The sequence below is a fragment of the Saccopteryx leptura genome, chromosome 1 (assembly GCF_036850995.1).
Source record: "Saccopteryx leptura isolate mSacLep1 chromosome 1, mSacLep1_pri_phased_curated, whole genome shotgun sequence".
NCBI lineage: Eukaryota > Metazoa > Chordata > Mammalia > Chiroptera > Emballonuridae > Saccopteryx > Saccopteryx leptura.
The window spans coordinates 304,701,463-304,723,297 of record NC_089503.1 but is presented as its reverse complement, the minus strand read 5'-3'; the positions used below and the strand labels follow the sequence as shown (position 1 = coordinate 304,723,297).

At 50.3% G+C, this 21,835-nt stretch overlaps 2 protein-coding genes across 6 annotated transcripts in view; both read right to left on the bottom strand.

Moving 5' to 3' along the window:
* Positions 1–767: 767 nt before the first annotated feature.
* On the bottom strand, positions 768–6,365 carry GPR162 (G protein-coupled receptor 162). The gene is made up of 5 exons (XM_066358052.1): positions 6,263–6,365; positions 3,392–4,679; positions 2,543–2,732; positions 1,796–1,947; positions 768–1,500 (listed from the first exon to the last, which is right to left on the bottom strand). Exons 2-5 carry the CDS (start codon positions 4,256–4,258, stop codon positions 976–978), a joined length of 1,734 nt encoding a protein of 577 aa, XP_066214149.1. The 5' UTR covers positions 4,259–4,679; positions 6,263–6,365; the 3' UTR covers positions 768–975.
* A 958-nt stretch (positions 6,366–7,323) lies between these two features.
* The window catches only part of CD4 (CD4 molecule), a 57,712-nt gene continuing 43,200 nt past the window's right edge, over positions 7,324–21,835 (bottom strand). For 3 of the 5 annotated variants that reach the window (XM_066358076.1, XM_066358064.1, XM_066358059.1), the window contains 7 exons: positions 13,512–13,670; positions 12,833–13,078; positions 11,202–11,537; positions 10,230–10,430; positions 9,493–9,617; positions 9,119–9,268; positions 7,324–8,786 (listed from right to left, as the gene is read on the bottom strand). In XM_066358076.1, the coding sequence (XP_066214173.1) occupies positions 9,143–9,268; positions 9,493–9,617; positions 10,230–10,430; positions 11,202–11,537; positions 12,833–13,078; positions 13,512–13,670 (1,193 nt within the window). In that variant the 3' untranslated portion in view covers positions 7,324–8,786; positions 9,119–9,142. The remainder of the gene's footprint in view (positions 8,787–9,118; positions 9,269–9,492; positions 9,618–10,229; positions 10,431–11,201; positions 11,538–12,832; positions 13,079–13,511; positions 13,671–21,835) is intronic. The other 2 variants (XM_066358078.1, XM_066358072.1) reach the window with 1 other exon arrangement.

The following is a 21,835-nucleotide window of genomic DNA, read 5'->3' as shown; positions in this document are numbered from 1 at the left end:
CAGGCCCAATCCCTTTCCTGACCAGTAATTGGGCCCTTACATGGATTTGGGGGAAAGAGGCATGGGGGATAGGGTCACACTCAAACAACCTCTACATATCTGAACAAAGATCCTTCACACCCCAAACCAGTGATTCCCCATGCCCCCCAGCATGAGATGCTCTTTTTTTTTTTTTTTTTTTTTCCTTTTCATTTTTTCTGAAGCTGGAAACAGGGAGAGACAGTCAGACAGACTCCCGCATGCGCCCCACCGGGATCCACCCGGCACGCCCACCAGGGGGCAACGCTCTGCCCACCAGGGGGCGATGCTCTGCCCATCCTGGGTGTCGCCATGTTGCGACCAGAGCCACTCTAGCACCTGAGGCAGCGGCCACAGAGCCATCCCCAGTGCCCGGGCCATCTTTGCTCCAATGGAGCCTTGGCTGCGGGAGGGGAAGAGAGAGACAGAGAGGAAGGCGCGGCGGAGGGGTGGAGAAGCAAATGGGCGCTTCTCCTGTATGCCCTGGCCGGGAATCGAACCCGGGTCCTCCGCACGCTAGGCCGACGCTCTACCGCTGAGCCAACCGGCCAGGGCCGAGATGCTCTTATACGCCCTTCTCTGTGTGTATCTGCATGTTTAAGTTTGTTTGTCTTTCTCTGTAGGTATTTCTGTGCCTCTGTCCACTGCCCTTGCTTTATTTTGTCCTCTATTAGCCACTCCCCCCCCCCCAAGCCTCTGACCATATACCCTTTGCCTCCATAGTACACTGCACACAAAGGTTTCCATGGTAACACTTCAGACTTTAATACATTTTACTAGGGGTGTTGGAAAGTGAATAGGACATCTGGTCACTTGGAGGAGACAGTGGGGGCTCCCGGGCCCCAGACCCAGTGCCCATCTCCCTGGAGTCTGGTAGCAGCTACCCTAGGCTCAGAGCCAGAAGGAGGTGTTACACACCCAGGCCCCCTCCTCTGCATACAGCAGGCCCACTTGGGCTCACAGGGTCAGTTGGTGGAAAATGGGGTTACCTGGTCCCCATGATCCTTTCCAAGCTCTTGAACTCTCCTCACCTCCTGTCAGGGAGCAGCGTCTCCCTGCACTTAGCCCCAAAGGAAGTCCAATGGCTCTGCTATCAGGGGACCCAAGGGAGAGTCGGCGGGGTGAGAGGCCCAGTGGCCTGGGCCGGCGAGGAGAGGCAGTTGGAGAAGGCAGAGGTGTCTCATCAATGAAGGTGGTGATCTCCTCCCGGAAAAAGCCAGGACCCCTTGACCCCCCAGCCCCCAGAGCCCCACCCTCCAGGAATTGTCGAAGGCTGGCGAGCCCTCCACCTTCAGCCTCCTCCTCATCCTCCAGCCTTTGTCTTTGTCCCAGGTATTCAGGAGGGCCCCCCAGGGCTCGGCTCTGGGCTGGGAGGACCCGTATGTCATCAGAGGATGACCACTTGTGCAGGAAGGAGCCTGGGGCCCGAGGAGTAGAGAAGATGTTGGTCTCATCATGGGATAGACGGCGGGACAAAGGGACCTGGGGAGAGGAGCAAGTAGACCAGAGTTACTGCAGGCACAAAGGGGGGAGAGGCAGGGGCCAAAGTGGGGGCTCTGCAAGAGGGCTCCACCCCCCTTAAACTGCAAAACATCCTCCGATGGGCAAACCTGGTTCTGAGAGGTCTGAAGGAGTTTCTCTTGCTGTGCCTTTCTTTTTCCTACCTCTTATGTGCCCTAAATAGCCAGGGCTGGGGGAGGGGGGGATGGATAAAAGAGACTGGAAAAAAGTAATGAGGGGAAACGCAAAATAGGAGGCATATTCCCTAGTCTCATACCTGTAGGTAGTGGACCCTCTCAAGAGGGGGAAAGAGCATATGCCTCCCAGGCAGCAGCTTCACCTGGGCGGGGTCCCCTGGTCCTGTGGCTCCATTAGCATCAAAGCGAACTTTGCACACTCGGCCATCTGCATAGTCATCACAGCCCCCATCTAGGAGAGAAAAGGGGTAGAGTGGTTACAGGCAGGGAATGCTCACCACTCCCCACTCCCATTTAAAAGCTTCCACCCTCTTTATAGGTTTCCCGGAGAAAGCTTTCTGTTCCCACTACTCTGTAAGCTCCAATAGGAAAGTAAGAGTGGTTTGTGGCATTCAATGCTGAATCCCTAGTGCATCAGGCATATACGAATACTAGAGGCATGACATCCCCTTCCGCCCTTCCCCAAAAGGCTATCCCTATAGCTGGGTCCCTTTCAGGAAGCTTAACTTTCCCTTAGTTCTACGTCCTTCCTTTATGGTTGTTAGGGCTCTAGACTGTTTCTCAGGCACTCTGCTTGGCGGAGGCAGAGCTGAGTAGTGTAGACTTCCAGAGGGGAACCGATGCCCCTTGGAGGGAGGCCTCAGTGCAGAAGGAAGCCGTGAGTTTTCGTCGTGGCATGTGATTAGGGAAAGGGGAGCCTGGAGTCAGCCCGGGGACGGTGCAGGTTCTGTCCAGTAGGGGGCACTCCAGGGTTGCCCTCTCAGCAGAGAGAAGGGCTGGTAGAAAGGGGTAAAAAAAGGGAGTCGATGCCCGGTCCCTCTTCTGACCGTCGTCGCCGTCCTCCTCGGACATGATAGCCACGCACTGCTCCCACACCGTGCGCACGTCGGCGCGGTAGCGCTCGCAGGACCAGATGAAGGAGGGTAGCAGCAGCGTCTGTGCCATGGAGCACCACAGCACAGCCAGCACCATCCATGGGGGAGCCGAGTCCGACTTAAGGGAAAAGAAGCTCACCACCTGGTGGGAGGATGGGGAATGGCGCCGGGTCAGGGCCCAGAGCCCATGGGCCCACTTGACCCCAGATCTGGTATCCAGCTGGTGGGCAAGAAGGCAGGAAGGAATGAATGGCCCGGATCACATCTGATCATGACAGAAGCAAAGTTGGAGGTGGAGACAGGATGAATAGAAGGGAAGGGATAGACTCAAAGGAAGGTCAGGGGAGGGTACTAGAGCAAAGCTCTGGGTGAGGAGCAGGGGTGATATAGTAAACCTGAAGACAGAAAACAATTCTCAAGGACCACATAAGGATGCAAAAAGTTGGGGTGCTGGCTTTCCACCCAGGAGTGCTCAGAGGGAATTTGGGAATAGAAAGTGGAGTTTAGCAGCTGGATAATAGGTCAGGGGTGGGAGTAGCTAAGTAACAGAGCCTCAGGATGGATGATGGAGCTGGAGGTTAGGTAGTTGGCTGAAGGATGGCTGATGGAGTTGAGCAGTGGGAACTGGAAGACAAATGATGGAGCTGGGGGTAATAGGAACCAGAGGGTGAATGATAGAGATGGGGGCTCACAAATGGAGTGGGGATGGGTAGAGGACTGAAGATGGATGATGGAGTTGGAGGTCAGGTGATCGTGCTGGGGACTAATTTGGGGAAAAAAGGAGGGGGACCCCAATCTCACCAAGATGGGCACCCCTGTGAGTGAGTCATAGAGAAAGACGATGGCGCTGACCAAGTTGGTGACCTGCAGGGATGTCTTGGCCGACTCGGAGCCATCCAGCGAGGACCGCCGCTTCCCTCGGGCATCTTCCACCACAATGGCTGGCACCTCAAAGGCTGGCCTTGTACCCAAGCCCCCTGGCCCACTCCCCTTAGCCCCACCCCCAGCCCCTGCTCTCCAGGCCTGCCTAGCCCTCCGGGGCCTGGCCCACAGCGTCTGGTAGAAGGTAATAGCCACACAGACCAGCCCCATGACAATGCCCCCAAGTAGCAAGAGGCTGAAACAGACGCCAAAGCCGAGGCCAATCTTGGAAACTATGAACTGGCAGCCTCGGGCATAGTAGCGCTCACCGTTGTTGTGCCAGCCAATGGAGGGCAAAGTGGAGAGGATGAAGCTGACCATCCAGATGCCCATGACAGCATGCAGTGCCTGCTTCTTGGCATTGCTGAGGCGATAGTTGACAGGCCAACGCACCATCCACATGCGATGGTAGGAGAGTGAGGCGACTGTGAAGCAGGTGGCCAGGGCCAGTGTGTAGTAAGTGGACACAAAGACCTTGCAGATGCTTTCATTCCAGTCATAGTCGGAGGAAGCCTGGCGTCGGAGCTGCACCACAGCGAAGGTGGTAAGGGGCACAGCTGCCATGAGTATGTGTGTGCCGGCCAGGAAGCAGAGCAGCAACTCTAGTGGCTTGTGTTTCTGCTGCTTGGCAGAGATGCTGAGGATGATCCAGGCATTGGCCAGCAGAGCCAGGAGCCCACAGGCCAGCCAGGACAACGCGTTTGAGCGCAGGGAGGCCTCCTCTGCCCCTGCCCCGCCCCGAGCCATTCTATCCTTGGCCCCCCCCACCCCCTTTAAACTCCTGGGGGTGGGGGCTAGGTCTCACCCAGGAGCCCCACTCACACACACCCCCATGATGCCCACAGTCCTTGCCCTGTAGTGAGGCAAGTAGCCCCTAAGCCCACCCTAGTGCTCAGCATTGCATGACTGACCCAACTAAGGTCAGGTGTGGAGGGCAGGGGGAGAGACTGGGGGTCAGCAGAGGTGGTCCTCAGCCTCCATATTGGCTGAGACCCTTCCTGAAGTATCCCTGTCGTTGAGGAGGCGCGCTGGCTACTTTCTCAACTATGAGGGTGGCTGGAGAGCTCGGGCCCCATGCTGGGACTTGCAGTTCTCTTCTTCCTCTGGTTCTTGACCAGTTGGGGATCTTCCAGATGCCCCAAGGGGTGTAGAGGTGAGGCTCAGCCACCTGGACAGATGCAAAGGAGAGATGAGATGTGGAAAGGGGAGGGCACAGGTAGGGCTTAGGTTGGTCTCCAACTGGTGTCTCGTGCTCCCCTTCTCTTGAAACTATAGAAATGACTGATTATTAGGGGTCATGAGGTCATTTATTCAGAACATTCTCCTGCCTTAAATCAGATGGCTGCTGGAACACCCCACACAGATAAAAGCCTTGTTTTCCAGACCTCCAGGAAAGAAGGTTTTCTGCCCACCTGTCTCCCATCCCTTTTCAGCCCTTTCCCTACCTCTGGCACTCTCAAATCCCTTCTTCTCATACCCCCTGCTCAGTGCTGCTCAACCCCTTCTTCACTCCCCAGAATCCCTCTTGGGAGCTGCTGATGGCAGATGTATGAGCTGTTTCTTCTTGAAGGTTCACAGTAAACTGGGATATGGTATTACAACCCCCTCCCCAACCTTTCAGGCTCCCGGGATCATGGTGGTCTTGGTGCTCAGTCCCATTTCCCCATGCCCCCTGATTTCCCTTCAGCTCACCAGGAATCAGGGAAATGGGATAAAGGAGTCTGGGACCGAGGGGAGACTACTAGGGAACCTGAAGGCGGGGAAACCGCTGACATCAGAAGCATCCAGAAATGGAAAGAGGGGGAACTAGGAGGAAGGAGAAGAGTTTGAGCAGAAGAGAAAGAAAGAGGGGGCAAAGTGATAGTATCTGAAAATAGAAGGAAAAGCCCAGCGACCCCTGGAGAAGAGGATTTGGAGGGAGGGAGGGAGACAGCAGGGAATAGGGAGGCGCAGAAGAAAAGCTCAATGTTTGCTAAGGGGCTGCCTCCCACCGTAGACCTTGAGTCTTTCCTCCCGTGCCCCAGCCTCAGTTCCCCTTTGATGGGAGGGAGGATAGTCCTGAGTTTTATGATGCTGAGCTTCAGTAAGCCCTGGAGAGGGGGCTAAGAGGAAATCAGGTGCAACCTTAAATAAACAGCGGATGCAGGAAGGATGGGCATAATGGCTTTGGGGTAAATTGGAGAGAAATGAGACACAGCAGTGGGAGGGTTTATTTCTTGTGAAAGAACCTCAGACCCTTGCTTTCCTGGAGAGGTCCTAGTCCACCCACAACCTTTGTCTCCTCTCTGGAGCCCAGGACACCCTAGTTGCCATGGCAATGGCCAGCCAGAGGGAGGTGGAAAGAATTGGTCAGGAGCGCCTCCCCCACTTTCCTCCCGGACAACCAGGGCCCCTTTTCCACTCATCCCCACCTAGGCCCACCCGGTGGGCTCAGGAAGAATGACAGGGGAATCATAGAGGGAAGAAGACAGGAAGGATCTGAAGGACAGAGAGAAGGAGGTGAAGGGCAGGGAAAAATTACAGGAAGGTGAGAGAAAGGATCTGGGGGACTCCAGGGTGAAGAGGGGTCTCTCGCTCTTCGGGGTGAAGGCGTAAGAGCAGGTGGCTCCTTCCTCCTGCTGCCTACCGGGTTCTCCGGGGCAGAAACAGCAGGTGGCTGGGAGGAGGGGCCGGTCGGAGGGGAGAGGCGGCAGCTGGGGGTGGAGGGGAGAGGGGAAGAGACCGTTGGGGACAGGGCAGGGGTCGGCTTACCTCGGGCTGCGCCCAGCACTACCTTGGAGACCGTACTCCCGACGCCGCGCGCTGGGCTCCCGGGGCCGCCTGCTCCGCTCGCCCGCTCTCCTCTTCCCTCCCCTCCCCCCACTCCTGGCCTCCCGCCCTCCCCCTGGTCCCAGCCTCTCCGCTTTGCCCGCCGCGCACTCCGTCTCTGCCCCTGGGGACTCCCCCAAGCCCTGTCTCCCTGAGTCCTCCAGCCCTTGAGCCCCGGGTTGAGGACCGAAGGCGAGCTGCTCTGGGGGAAGGGGGACGAGTGTAGGGCGGGGAAGTGGACGGTGGTGACTTGCAGGAGGAGGGGCAAGGAAGGCGCCGAGAGGGAGGGGGCGAGGAGCATGGCGGGGAGCCGACTTCATTGGTGAAATGGTTGGTGTCCTACCCCCACCCTATCCCGTTTTCAACATGAACACAAGCTCCTAGAGGCAGCTGGTGGTGTTCAGGGACTGAGGAGCTAGCTGTTCCAGAAGGAGAAAGCATGACAGCATGTGTCACCGTGTGTATCTGTGTGAGGGCTGTGCCTGGGGTGCAGCTCCGAGGGGCCTGTGCTGGATGGAGGCTGTGGGCAGTGAGGGGTGGGAGCGCTGCAGCTGGGCTGCTTGTGGGGTCGGGGCACACACGCACCTCCTGGAACACAAACTCACACTCCTTCTGGAGACACACACAATTTGCATGTGCACATGACAGTTTCTCATGGTCCTTGCTCTCCACCACAGCCCTACACAGGTGTGGAAAACACACACCCCTACGGACTCTCCCCCCTCAGTGCATCACACACGCGTGACTACAAAGCCTTAGCCTCACACACACATGTGCAGGGCCCTTTGGGGGTGGGTAGGTGGGCAGTTAGTCTCCAAAGGATTTTTTTCTCTAGAGAAACCTCTTCTTCCTGGCGCAAGCCTGGCAAACCCTGCTCTGAAGATTCTGGGTCCTCAGAGACCAGCGCGCCCGCGCGCACACACACACACCTCTCTCACACATACACGCACACACACACACCTCTCTCACACATACACGCACACACACAAATGAAGAAGAGCATGTTCTTTACAGTAAGTTTATTGTATTTTCTGTCAGCTCAGGGAGCTAGGCACGGGGAGTAGGCAGGGATACAAAGCGAGCAGTGGGGAGCTCTGGCAGCAGTTGGGTGTTCTTGGAAGAGGCAAGCAGAGAAGAAAGGATTAGAGCACAGGGACTGTGGGAGATGGTGAGAAAAGAATGGAAGGGGAGGCAGAGGAGCCCAGGGACCCTGAGAGAACTGGATCAAGAAAAAGAGGAGGGATACATGTAACCTTAATTTTCCTGTATCCTGAATGGTTTGGGGGAAGGACAAAGGAGTGTGTAGGGCAGGGTGGGGCGGACTGGGGTGCCCAGTGCTATCACCCTTCACAGGAAGTCCTCTCGAAGGGCTTACTCTCAGGCCAGTGCCCATCCCATACCCCTGGCAAAGATCACCTTCTAGAAAGTTCTGCACAAGGTGAGTGGTGGGTCACTAGTTACTCTCTCCTACAAAGTCTGTGCTCCCAGTCTGTGCTCTGATTAGAACAGAAGGCTTTGTCCTCTAGTAACAGGATCTGCCTCCAGCCAGTAATGAAGCAAATATTTTAGGTAGGGAGGCCCTCCTCCATGTTCCTGACTCTCTGAAGCAGGCCCTCCCTGAGGGGGTATGCTCCTGTGAATCCTAACATACATACTGGGCATCTGTGACTAGCCAGCTGCAGAGATCTGTGAGACATTTGTTACTATGTTCAAGAAACAGTGATAGAACTAGGGGTCAAGCAGTCTGGGCCAGTTGCGACTCCAGTACTTACCAGCTTTGTGACCTTGGACAATCATATGACCTCTCTGAATTCCATTTCTGATCTATAACCTGTAGATGCTGATCTTGGTCCTGTCACTATCAGCCTTGTAGGATTTTCATAAGGTTTAAACAGACAAAGGATAGGAAACTGGTTTATACACTGAGTGTGCTATTTGGGTGATAAGGAATTGTGTTTGTGCACAAGTATGAGCTGTGTACTTGGGTGTGTGTCAGAATGGAACAGTGGAGCCTTTAGCTCTGGATCTGTCTTTGACTGGCTGTGTGATCGTGTACTAGTCCTTGCCCTCTCTGATCCCAAGGTTCTTCCATGTAAAATGACAGTCCTGTGCTTTGTGCTTCTGACATCCAGCCTCACACTCCAGGCCAGGCAGGGCTGGTCCTGCATGTTCCCTTGGCATCCAAGTGGACAGTGAGGGAGAGAGTTGACAAGAAATAATCAAAGAAGGGTCAGGGTTAAACTAAAAAGGGAATGGGGAAGCAGTAGCGTGAGTAAGTCTCTGGAAGAAGAGACTCGATGGCCAACTCTGGCAGGAGATGCCAGAGGCGCTGGGATCTGCTACATTCATCTGGTCCACAGGCCCAGGAGCCCAGAGCAAATGCAGGGTAGACAGCTGGGGAGGCTGTGAGTGGAAAGCTCCCCTTGGCCTGGTGCCTCAAATGAGACTACATGTTTTCTGGAATCGACTGCAGGAAAAAAGAATAAGTGGAGCAAATCTGTTCCTCCCCGACTCCTTTGAATTCTAGAACCTCCATGGCTCCCAGACCCCTTTTCTCTTCCAGTATGGTGACGGCCTCTGGGCCCAGTTGCTGGCCACATCCTCCTTTCACCTTCTGTTTGCTTCTTACCTCCTCAGCCATCCCTTTGCACCTTTCTCCCTCCATCACCTCCCTTAGCCCCACCTCCTCACCTCTCCCTCCCTTCCTCCTCCTCCCCTGCCCTCTCTTCTTTCCCCCTCCTGCCCTCCTCTCAGCCCTCCCATTCTCAGCACCCTTCTTCCCCCTCCCCAGTTCCTTACTGGGGGCATTGGCAGGTCTTCTTCTCACTGAGGAGTCTCTTGATCTGAGACATCCGCTCTGCCTGGCGCTGTCCAGGAAGAAGGAGGGGAGTTGTGAGGGTCCCAGGCCTCCAGAAGGGAGGTGCCCCTTGGAGGGGGGAGTGGGGAAAGCTGGGAGAGGAGAAGCAGATACTGTGGCTGAGGCCATCTGTCCCCGAGTTAACTCTACTCCTTCCAGCCTCTCCCCTCCCTGGGATCTGGGATAGAGCCCAGTCGGCAGTAAGGGAACTCAGTGGTGGACAGAGAGAAACAGCAGAAGCAGGTCACGTAGGCAGGATACCCTTGTTGCTATGTGTGTGTTGTGGGAGCGAGAAAGGTCTGGGGGGCTCACTCACCCTTCGGTACCGACACTTGACACAGCAGAAGATGCAGAACCCAGTAAAAATCAGAAAGCCTGCAGTTGCCCCCAGCACAATGGCCAGGAGCTTTGGCCAGGCCCGGGTTAATTCTGGGGACAAAACTGTAAGAGAGAGAGGTGTGTTCAGCTCATTACCTCCCATCAATGCACAGAGCACTCTGGAGGGCCTGCGAAGGCCTGGCTGCCCAGCTCCACTTGGCTCTGATCTCAGCACTGGGAGAGTGGGGCGGGGCCCCCTGGGCTCTCACAGGCCACGGGGCTGGGAGGGAAGGTCTGGGGAAGGGTTTTAAGGTTAAGAGACTGCAAGGCACTCTGGGGAACTAGGAGCAGCGGTCTAGTCTGTATGCCTTGCATGTGCGTGCGCGCACACATGTACATGTACACACACATACACTCACACACACACACACACACACACACACACACGAGTGCTTGTGGAGGGGTTTGGAAAAGAGCCAGGATGGGGACTTCTTGGTCAGGTGGGCCCCTTTCTTAGGCTGTAGATGTTAGGGAGGTGGGAACTTGCAGGACTACAGGTGGGCACCCAGAGCCCAGGACTCCCCACCTCGTCTTACCACCCCTGTATCTAAGCACCACACACATAACCCACCTATCCCAAGGCAGGTGGGAGGCTGGGACTCTGGGTGGTCTCCACCAACCCTGGGCAGGTCCCGCAGCTGAGGAGGCAGGGGCTCAGGGTTAAGCCTCACTCACCCTCAACCTCGGATTTCAGCAGGACTTTGTTCTCCCCGGTCAGTAGACACTGCCATGTCCCCACCTCAGGGTCTGTCACCTTCACCAGATTCTGCTGATTTGAGACCTTTGCAGCTTGGTTGTTCAGCTTTAAGCTCAGCATCAGCTTGGGGGAGCTGGGCCCCAGCACCTCACAGGTCAATTGGTTCTGGGACTTAGTCACTGTAGAGGGACAGGAGCCTGAGGTTAGGAGGCTGGACCCCTGCGTTCCTGGCACCTGCATGCTCTGAGGGGAATCAGCAGAACAATCAAAATGACACTTCACGTGGGCATTCCTCTTTTAGCCTCTCAGAGCACATTTCCATGTAGTTCTAATAGAGAAAACACAGTTTTTTAGGTCCAACAGTCTTGGATTCAAATCCCAGCCCCGCTGCTTACTATCTGTGTGTCCCTGAGCAAGTTACTTAGCAACTCGAGCCCTGGATGATTATTAAATGCACAAATATTTGTAAAGCTCTTGAACGGGGCCTGACATGTAGGAAGCATGAAGCATTAGCCATTATTACTTGTGGAGTTGTGATGATTAAGGAAATAGGGAAGTGAAGAACTCAGAAAAGCCTGACATTATCATCATCACTGTCCCACTCAGAGCAGGGTTTGTTATCCTCATTAGGGGGAAGCAGGTACACGCAGAGGTAGGGAGTTTAGCTGGGGACACCGAGGACGGGGCGGAGGCAGAACTAGAACCCTGGTTATCAACACAATGCCCTTTGGGGACTGTTAGTGGAATGTGCCCAAGGCTGGCTCACAGATGTCAGGGAAGGACATACGGATTCCAGTTATAGTTCAAAATCAGCCCCCAAACCAGTGGGCCCTGAATTAGCTCCCTCAGACAACCAGGGCTTCGGTGTCATATCCTGCCTTAGCAGGAGCCCTGGGTCAAGCCCCTCCACCTCCTGCCCCTTCCTTTCCCTTCTCAGCCCAGCTCCTCACTTCTCAGCATCACAAGCTTCACTTCTTGATGCAACTGCCCCTTGCTGAAAAACAGGGTCAGGTTTCCAGAACCAGCATCCTGCAGGGAGGGCTGGAGGAGGCTGAAGCTGAGCGGGAGGGTCTCCTTCAACCGGATCTTCCGGTCTTGGTGAACCTTCTTCACAGACACCTTCCTGTTCTCCAAGGAGAAGGTGATCCAGGACTGCAAGGAGGAAGCCCCCTCCTCCTGCCACCTCAGCTCTCCGTCCAGATTTTCAACTTCAAAGTTAAGTGGGAAGGAGAACTCAACTGGCTCTCCCTCTTTTGCATAGAATGTGTTAGAGACCTTCTGGAAAGCTGGATTGGGAAGAGAAAGAACCTGGATTAGAAGCAGATAGAATGATGAGGGTATAGGTGAGAGGGGTAGGCATGAGGTGGGCGCAGCAAAGAGATGGAAGGAGACCAGGGGCATCTAAACACCCAGGGTGCCATTTCAGGCCCTTAAATTCCCATCTACCCCTCCAACCTTCTCTCATCTCTCTCCCCTAGTGTGCTCCCTTGGCAGTGCCTCTCCCCCTGGAAGCCCTCCTAGAACAGCCCAGCCAGAGGGAGACCTCTCCCTCTTCAGGATCCCTGGAGCACAGAGGGTATTTGGCCTACATTAAATAGACGCTTAACACCCTTCACAAGATAAGAGCAAACACTTACATAGAGCTTACTACAGGGATAGTCAACCTTTTTATACCTACCGCCCACTTTTGTATCTCTGTTAGTAGTAAAATTTTCTAACCGCCCACAGGTTCCACAGTAATGGTGATTTATAAAGTAGGGAAGTAACTTTACTTTATAAAATTTATAAAGCAGAGTTACAGCAAGTTAAAGCATATAATAATAACTACTTACCAAGTACTTTATGTCGGATTTTTGCTAAGTTTGGCAGAATAAATCCTTATAAAACAACTTACTATAGTTAAATCTATCTCTTTATTTATATTTTGGTTGCTCCGCTACCACCCACCATGAAAGCTGGAACACCCACTAGTGGGCGGTAGGGACCAGGTTGACTACCACTGGCTTACTATGTACCAAGCACTGTTCTTACATAGTATATTAATTCTTACCATAACACTACAAGCTGCATGCTATCACAAAGAGCATTCATCTCTGTTTTACAGAAACCAAGGCACAGAGAGGTTCAGTAACTTGCCCAAGGTTAAGGCAGAGCCAGGATTTGAATCTGAATCCAGACCCTACCTTACCTTGTGTCACACAAGCATTTAGACAGCATCTGAGGTAAGACCTGCATTCTGGGCTCTCAGTTTCCTCACAGTGCTTAGCTTAGAATTCTAAAGGTGATGTGGAATTTCTTCAGGGCTGGCTCCTGTCCCCAAATAAGTAGATTTGCCACCTTGGTGGGAGTGGGGAGCTGAGGCAACAAAGGAAATAGATGTCCTTGACATTCCTCCTTTGGGGCCTCCCTCCCTGTCCACCACCTTGAGGTAGAGAGGGCCCAGTGTATCCCTCTGGATAGAGGGAGCCTGGCCCCAGCCTCCCTCTGTGCCCAGTACCAGACTCTGCAGCAGAGCAGGGAGGGAGGGTCCGTCAGCCTCTGAGGCAGGGGGGTGTCTGCAGGGAAGAGGAGCAACTCTTACCCAGCACTAAGATGTTTATTTTGAACACCAGTGTCTTTGTGTCCTTCGAAACGGTGCACATCAAGGTGCCACTCTCCTGCAACTCCCGCTGGGACAGTGAGAGGCTCTTGCCCCCATTCTGCCTTTTATTTCCTGGACCTTCCCATTTTATTGAAGGGTTAGTATCATGGGAGCTCTCCAAGGTCAGGGTCAGGCTCTGCCCGGGCAGCAGGCGGATGTTGCTTCCGGTCTCCGAATTGGCATTCACTGTGGAGGGAGCAGGCCACCTGTGTCACACACACACTATCCCTGAGAAGGGAAGAAACCAGGAAACCAAGAGTGCCCCTTCATCATCCCTGTCCCAACATCCCTCTTCCAGCTAACAGCCAGCTAGCTGCCCAGCCCCAGCCCTGGCAGGCTTCTCTCTCCCCTCCTCTGCCCCTTCCCTTCTGCCTTTGTCTCTCCCTCTCCTTCCTAGGGTTCCTGCCCCTCTCCTTTCTTCTCTCCAGGTCTCCTCCTCTCCTTCCTGCCTGCCTCACGGCCTGAGGAGGGTCTGAGGAAGATGTGGTGGCCAGTCTTATCTGGCTTTGGACTATTGATGTACTGTTAACTCAGGCCCTGCTTTTGGTGAAGGGATGGGAAGGGGAGAAGGAGATTGGATTGGCTGGAGGTGTTGACACCTCAGGCCTGCCCTACTCACAGCTGAATACCAGCAATTCCACTTCTGTTGCCTTGTTCTCTACTTCACAGATATAAATCCCTGAATCTGCTATCTCAAGATTCTTGATGACCAGAGGAAAGGATCCTTGATCCCACATGAGTTTTCTTGATTCGATGCGTTGTTTCAGCTTGGAAGAACCTGGAAATAGAAGTCACATGGAGGAAACTGGAGTATAATAAAGACACAGCACCCCTGGTGAAGGCAAGGCCACAACTCCTCTGATCTGAGTTGCTAACTTCCTGCAGATATGCCCTCATCCTAGTCAGAGCACCCCAGGCTGGCGAGTAGGTCCCGTCACGTTCGTTTACCTGGACAGGACAAGATCTCACTAATCCAGAATAAAGTAACACTGTATTTAGGGAACACCAACTCCTACTTGCCAAATACTTTCCATACATTATCTCAGATATTTCTTGGTATTGCATAACAATTCCAAGAAATAGTTACTGTTCTGCTTATTTTGCAGATAAGGAAACTGCAATTCAGAGGGATTAAGTAGCTGCCCCAACGCAATGTCAGCAGAAATATAAACCAGTACAATTCCTTTGGAAAGTAATTTGTAATATCTACCAGAATTCCAAATGCACATGCAAAACTAAATGTCCACCAAGAGCCTGACCAGGTGGTGGTGCAGTGGTTAGAGTGTCGGACTGGGATGCAGAAGACCCAGGTTCAAGACCCCGAGGTCACCAGCTTGAGCACGGGCTCATCTGGCTTGAGCAAAGCTCACCAGCTAGGACCCAAAGTTGCTGGCTTGAGAAAGGGGTTACTCGGTCTGCTGAAGGCCCACAGTCAAGGCACATATGAGAAAGCAATCAATGAACAACTAAGGTTTTGCAACGAAAAACTGATGATTAATGCTTCTCATCTCTCTCCGTTCCTGTCTGTGTATCCCTCTCTCTGTCTCTGTAGAAAAAAAATGTCCACCAAGAAAGGATAGGTTAAACAAATTATAGTTCATCCATAGCATTCAGTGGAATGCTATAAAAGAAGAGTGAGGAGCTCTTTCTATACTGCAATGGAATAATATCTAAGAAACATCATCCATTAACTGAATAAAGCAAAATATTAAACAGGCTACTATTTGTTTAAAAAGAAAAGGGCAATTTATCTATCTATCTATCTATCTATCTATTTATCTATCTTGTATATGAACAAATATTTATAGAAGTAAACGTAAGAAAATGGTAACCTTGGTTGCCTCTTGGAGACAGGAAGTGAATACCCTTGACACAGGTGTGGGAGGAGGGCTTTTCACTATATACCATTTTCTGCCTTTTGGATTTTGACTCTGGTAAGTGATGGAGTAGGATTAAAATTCAGGCCTGTCAAGTACACCATGCAGTCTGTCTTCGGGAAGTTCCTCAGGCACAGACATGTGGTCTCCTGCAGTCTCCTCTTTTAGTATCTAACAACATCACCGCCACCAGGAAGTTCTCATTAGCTAACCATTTTCAAGTGCAGTGGTAGCTCTAGAATTCCCGTGGAGTAAGGCTTTAGCAAACACACGGTTTTTTACTTAGAGGGCATGTCTGCAGGGATGGGAAGAAGGTGGCTGAAATAAAGCTCCTCCCGTCAACCCCCTCGGCACCAGCTCTGCCTCGCTGAACCATCCTTGGCCCTTGGCGTGGGAGACTGCATGTTATGTTGGCCATGCATTCTCCCTTCTCTCTTTTTCCAGACCTCATAGGCCCCCCCCCACCCAGGCTCACCCTCTCCAGGGACCTTTCCAGAGAGCCTGGAGCCCTGGGACCGGCCCAGCCCCGCTTTCCCTCCAGTACACTCAACACCCCTTTCACTTGTCCCTTCAGTTGTTCCCACCCTACTTCCTCTTTCCCTTGGAGCTACACGTTGGTTTAGTTCCTCAAGTTTTCTGACTGTATTTCCCTACCATATTCTTTCACAGTTTACCAAACTTCTTGAAAGAGTAGCCTTCTCTAGTTCTGCCCCATGTGTACCTCTTTTGATTCTTTCCCCCATATCTAAGTAAGTGCCATTCTCTTTTCTTCATTTTCGACTCTTGTTCTGGCATCTACGTTACATTTTACCCCAGACTCTACCTTGGATCCTCCCCCGCGTTTCTGTTGGTATTCTAGATTCCACTGCCTCCTGTCTGCTGCAGATCACTCCCAAATTGCTATTCCCAACTGCAATCTTTCTCCTCAATTCTGGGCCCACATTTTCAGTAGCTCAAGGGATAATTTTTTGTGCATGTGATAGAGACAGAGGGACAGATAAGGACAGACAAGCAGGAAGGGAGAAAGATGAGAAGCATCAATTCTTCATTGCAGCTCCTTAGTTGTTCATTGATTGATTTCTCATATGTGCCTTGACCGAGGGGCTGCAGCAAAGTGAGTGACACCTTGCTTAAGCCAGTGACCTTTGTGCTCAAACCAGCGGCCTCGGGGTTTTGAACCTGGGTCCTCTGCATCCCAGTCCAATGCTCTGTCCACTGTGCCACTGCCTGGTCAGGCAGCCCAAGGGATAATTTTATCGGATAAGCCTGACATCACCCAAAATAATGGTTCAAAATGAAATGCATCGCCCTGGCCGGTTGGCTCAGCGGTAGAGCGTCGGCCTAGCGTGCGGAGGACCCGGGTTTGATTCCCGGCCAGGGCACACAGGAGAAGCGCCCATTTGCTTCTCCACCCCTCCGCCGCGCTTTCCTCTCTGTCTCTCTCTTCCCCTCCCGCAGCCAAGGCTCCATTGGAGCAAAGATGGCCCGGGCGCTGGGGATGGCTCTGTGGCCTCTGCCTCAGGCGCTAGAGTGGCTCTGGTCGCAACATGGCGACCCCCAGGATGGGCAGATTATCGCCCCCTGGTGGGCAGAGCGTAGCCCTTGGTGGGCGTGCTGGGTGGATCCCGGTCGGGCGCATGCGGGAGTCTGTCTGACTGTCTCTCCCCGTTTCCAGCTTCAGAAAAAAAAAAAGAAAAATAAAAAAATGAAATGCATCATTCCTTCCCTAAAATAACTCTTCCTCCTTGCTGTCTTTTCCCCTTCTGGGCTCATGATGGTCCACTTTGCCAAGCTGTCCCATACTTTGCAAAAGTGATTTTTCAGGATAATGTGAAAGGATAATGTGAGAGGTCTATGGATGTGGTTGAGTCTGGGATAAATTCACAGAGATCAGTGTTGAACCAAGACTTAAAAGACCAGTGGACTAGAGGGAAGAGGAGTGGTGAAGACCTCTAAAAATGAGGGAAAGCTCCAGGGGGCCACCACCTTGAAGGAGTGGGGAAACCAGCTGGGTGTGGAGTTTCTGGCTGGGAAGCTGTGGGAAGTAATGCTAAGGGTGAATGTCAGGCAGAAGTTTCTAGGCTTAGTCTAATGGACTAGGGAGTGACATGTAGAGTATTGCTTTGGAAGTTAGTGCTGCAACAGGTAGAAGGGAAATCAAAGTAGAAGAGACTAGTTAGTAGCAGAGAGATTACCAAGTGTGTGGCCTTGGTGGATGACAGCGACATTCACATGGGACAAAGAAGATGAAACAGAAAAGCACTTCCAAAGTGAGGAATAGCCATAGTTGGGGTTGGATAGGAAACCAGGGATTAAAGTAGAAAAAAAAATCTTGTAATTTTTATCTATTGATTTTAGAGAGAGGAAGGGAGAAAGAGAGAAACATTAGCTTGTTTTTCCACTTATTTATACATTCATTGGTTGATTCTTGTGCGTGCACTGACCAGGGATCGAACCCACAACCTTGGCATATGGGGACTACACTCTAACCAACCTAACTATCTTGCCAGGGCCAAAGTAGAAAAAGCCTTGACTCTGTGGTTCAGAACTAGAGGAACCAGGAGATTGATACTGACTTTGTCAGAGATCAGGAAGTTGGGAATCTCCAATGAGAAAGAGAACAGATGCGTCAACACAAAAGACTTAAGAATTTTTAGGAGCACATTGTTTCCATCTCACAAATGATCAAAGAAATGCAAATTAAAATAACAGTGATATATTTTTTTAACTGTCTAGTTAGCAAAAAGAAAAAGATGCTGGCCTGTGGTGGCACAGTGGATAAAGCATTGACCTGGAATGCTGAGGTCTCTGGTTCAAGACCCCTGACTTGCCCAGCCAAGGAGAGAAGCAATAGGAGTTGATGCTTCTCATTCCCTCCCCCCTCTATCTCTCTCTCTTCCTCTCCCCAAACTTAATAAATCTTAAAAGAGAAAAAATTTAAATAATACTATTCAGTGCTGGCAAGGACGCCAGTGAGAGAAGCACACTGCATTCACTAGACTCACTGCAAATGAATAGAACTTTTCTGGAAGCAATGGTGCACAGTGCACACCAACTGTTGTTTTAGATTTTTATTTATTGATTTTACAGAGAGAAGAGAGAGAGGGAAGGGAGAGCAAGAAGTATAACTCATAGTCACTTCACTTTAGTTATTCATTGATTCCTTGTGGTATGTGCCTTGACCACTCAAGCACAGGGTTTTAAACCAGTGACCTTAGCATTTCAGTTCAATGCTCTATCCACAAGCCAGGCTACACTAACTGTTTTTAAAAGTTCATATCCTTAGCTTGACCTGTGGTTGTGCAGTAGTTAGAGCATCAACCTGGAACGCTGAGGTCACTGGGTTGAAACCCTGAGGTGGCTCTGGCTGGTTATCTCAGTTGGTTAAGAGCGTTGTCTGGAAACAAGGAGGCTATGGGTTTGATCCTTGGTCAACACACACAGGAAGCAACCAACGAATGCACAACTCAGTGGAACAACAAATGAGTACTTCCTTTCCACATCTCCTTTCTCTGTCTCTATCAATAAATTAAAAAAAAAAAAAAGGATAGCTCTGTTGGTTTTCATTGGAGTGCCCCCTCCCAGAGCATGGAGGTTGAGGGTTTGATTCCCCTGTCAGGGCACATACAGGTGCAGCTTGATGTTCCTATCTTTCTCTTCCAACCTCTCTCTCAAAAAGGAAGAAGAAGGAGGAGGAAGAGGAAGAGGAGGAGGAGGAGGAGGGGGGGGGAAATCCTGAAGTAACCAGCTTGAACATGGGGTCGCCAACTTGAATGTGGCGTTGCTGGCTTGAGTGAGGGATCATCTACACCAGTGGTCCCCAACCTTTTTTGGGCCACAGACCAGTTTAATGTCAGAAAATATTTTCACGGACTGGCCTTTAGGGTGGGATGGATAAATGCACAAAATAAAATTATGCAACTGGCGTAAAAATAATTGTCGAACTTACGAGACAAGTGTCAAGAGTGAGTCTTAGACGGATGTAACAGAGGGAATCTGGTCATTTATTAAAAATAAAACATCGTTCAGACTTAAATATAAATAAAATGGAAATAATGTAAGTTATTTATTCTTTCTCTGCGGACCGGTATCAAATGGCCCACGGACCGGTACCGGTCCGCGGCCCAGGGGTTGGGGACCACTGATCTACACGATACCGAAGGTCACCAGCCTGAGAAAGGAGTTGCTAGCTCAGCTTGAGCCTGAGATCTAATCCCCAGTCAAGGCAGGTAAGAGAAGCAATCAATGCATAACTAAAGCGAAGCAACTATAAGTTGATGCTTTTCACTTTCTTTTTCTCCATCTCTCTTCCTTCCTGTCTTTAAAAAAATTTTTTTCTAAAGAAAAAAAAAGTTCATATTCTTAATTTCACTTCTAAAACTTTATTCTTTTTTTATTTTATTTATTGATTTTAGAGAGAGGAAGAAAGAGAGAAAGGGGGGAGAAGCAGGAAGCATTAACTCATAGTAGTTGCTTCCTGTATGTACCTTGACCGGTCAAGCCCAGGGTTTTAAACTGGCAACCTCAGTGTTCCAGGTCAACACGTTATTCACTGTGCCACCACAGGTCAGGCTCTAGAACTTTATTCTTAAAGCAATAATTTTAAAAATGCAAACTAAAATAGGAGTACAAAAGTAATAACTATAGTGTTGTTAATAGGGTACAACTTTAGACAAGAGGATAATGGCTACATATTAGTGTACACAAATTCAATAGAATAATAGGGTGGCACCAAAAATAATATTTATAAATAAATTTTAATGAAATGGAATTTTTTTTGAGTTATGTTAAGCTAATCTTTATTTTTTAAGTTTGTTATTTGAATTAGAAAAATCATACAGACTCAACACTTCCTCTATCCCTGGCCCACCTTTCTAACCCTGCTGTAAATAGTTTGGTGTGGACTCCTGCATGCTTTTTTCTTAGCTTATGCAAACATATATTCACATTTTATTTTTTTATTTTTAGAGAGAGAGAGGGAGAAAAACATCAATTGTTACTCCACTTAGTTGTACCTTGATTGCGTCTCGTTCATGCCTTGACTGGGGATCAAGCCAGCAACTCTGACCTCAAGCCAGTGACCTTGGGTTTTGAATTGGCAAACTTGGCGCTTGGAGTCAATGCTCTATCCACTGCACCACTACCAGTCAGGTTGTATTTTTATTTATTTATTTTATTTTTTATTTTTTATTTTTACAGTGACAGAGAGAGAGTCAGAGAGAGGGATAGATAGGGACAGAGAGAGATTAGAAGCATCAATCATTAGTTTTTAATTGCAACACCTTAGTTGTTCATTGATTGCTTTCTCATATGTCCCTTGACCGTGGGGCTGCAGCAGACCGAGTGACCCCTTGCTTGAGCCAGCTCCTTTGGGTCCAAACTGGTGAGCTTTGCTCAAACCAGATGAGCCCTTGCTCAAGCTGGCAACCTTGGGGTCTCGAACCTGGGTCCTTCGCATCCTAGTCCAACGCTCTATCCACTGCACCACCACCCAGTCAGGCAGGTTGTATTTTTTAAATTAAAGTGAGAGTACTGTATTTCCCCATGTATAAGATGCTCCCATGTATAAGATGCACCTTTATTCTGGGGCCCAAAATTTGAAAAAAAAATGTATTCCATAAAGTTATTGAACTCAAGTTTTATTCATCTACAACAATGAGCGCAAAAACAAGTGTGAAAAAGAGAGAAATGCAAGTTAAAAAATCTACAACCACTGTATAAGACACACCCAGTTTTTAGACCCCAATTTTTTTTTAAAAGGTGCATCTTATACATGGGGAAATATGGTATATTAACATATATACCTTACTTTTTCCACTTAAGAAAATATGCTTGAGATTGTACATGTAGAACTTTTCATTCTTTTTTGTGGGCCACGGTGTTTTTCTCTGGTGTTTGGCTGAAGTAGAGCAGTTATTATCTAAAAGTGTTTTATCTAAGTTGCTCTTTTCCTGGTCCTTTGGCTAGAGAAAATGGGCTTTTGTTGAGGCTTATTTTGTCTGTGCCCATTGGTGTTTCCAGATTGCCAGCTTTTCAGCTTCAAGACTGGTATATATACAGCACCAAGGAAACTCACTACATATTGTTCCTCAGGTCCTGAGGTCCCTACCAGTCTGCCCTCTTCTCTGCACCTTTCAAAATACTCTTTTGTTAGTTCTATACATAATGTCCAGGGTTTTCAGTTGTACTTACTGAGAGGAACAGCAAAAAGTATGTTACTATGCACTCAATTGTGTCCCTTCAAATTTCATATGTTGAGGCCCTAACACTATATGTGATGGTACTTGGAGATGGGGCCTTTGGGAAGTAATTAGATTTAGATGAGGGTATGAGGATGGGACCTGCAAGATGTGATTAGTGTCCTTATAAGAAAAGACACTGGAGCCCTGGCTGGATAGCTCAGTTGGTTGGAGTGTTGTCCTGATACGCCAAGGTTGTAGGTTTGGTCTTGGGTCAGGGCACATGCAAGAATCAAACAATATATGCATAATAAGTGGAACAACAAAGCAATGTTTCTCTCTCTCTCTCTCTCTCTCTCTCTCTCTCTCTCTCTCTCTCTCATCAAATTTAAGCCTTGTCTGGTTAGCTTTGTTGGTTAGAGCATTGTCCTGAAGCATAGAGGTTGCCGGTTAGATCCCCGGTCAGGGCACATACAGGAACAGATTGATGCTCTTGTCTCTCTCTCTCTCTCCCTTTCTCTCTTTCTAAAATTAATTTAAAAGATTTTTAATCAAATTTAAAAATTTTTTAAATAAAAGACATGCATGACCAGTGGTGGCACAATGGATAGAGCCTTGATCTGGTACAATGAAGTCCCAGGTTTGAAACTTTATGGTTGCTGGCTTGAGCATGGCACATCTGGCCTGAGTGTGGGATTATAGATATGATCATGTCATGTGGTCACTGGTTTGAGCACAAGGTCGCTGGCTTGAGCAAAGAGTCACTGGCTCAGCCACCCCCCTGCCCCTGTTAGGTGCATATGAGAAGCAATCAATGAACAACTAAAGTGCCGCAACTCTCAGTTGATGCTTCTCATCTCTCTCCCATTCTCTCTCTCTCAAAATAA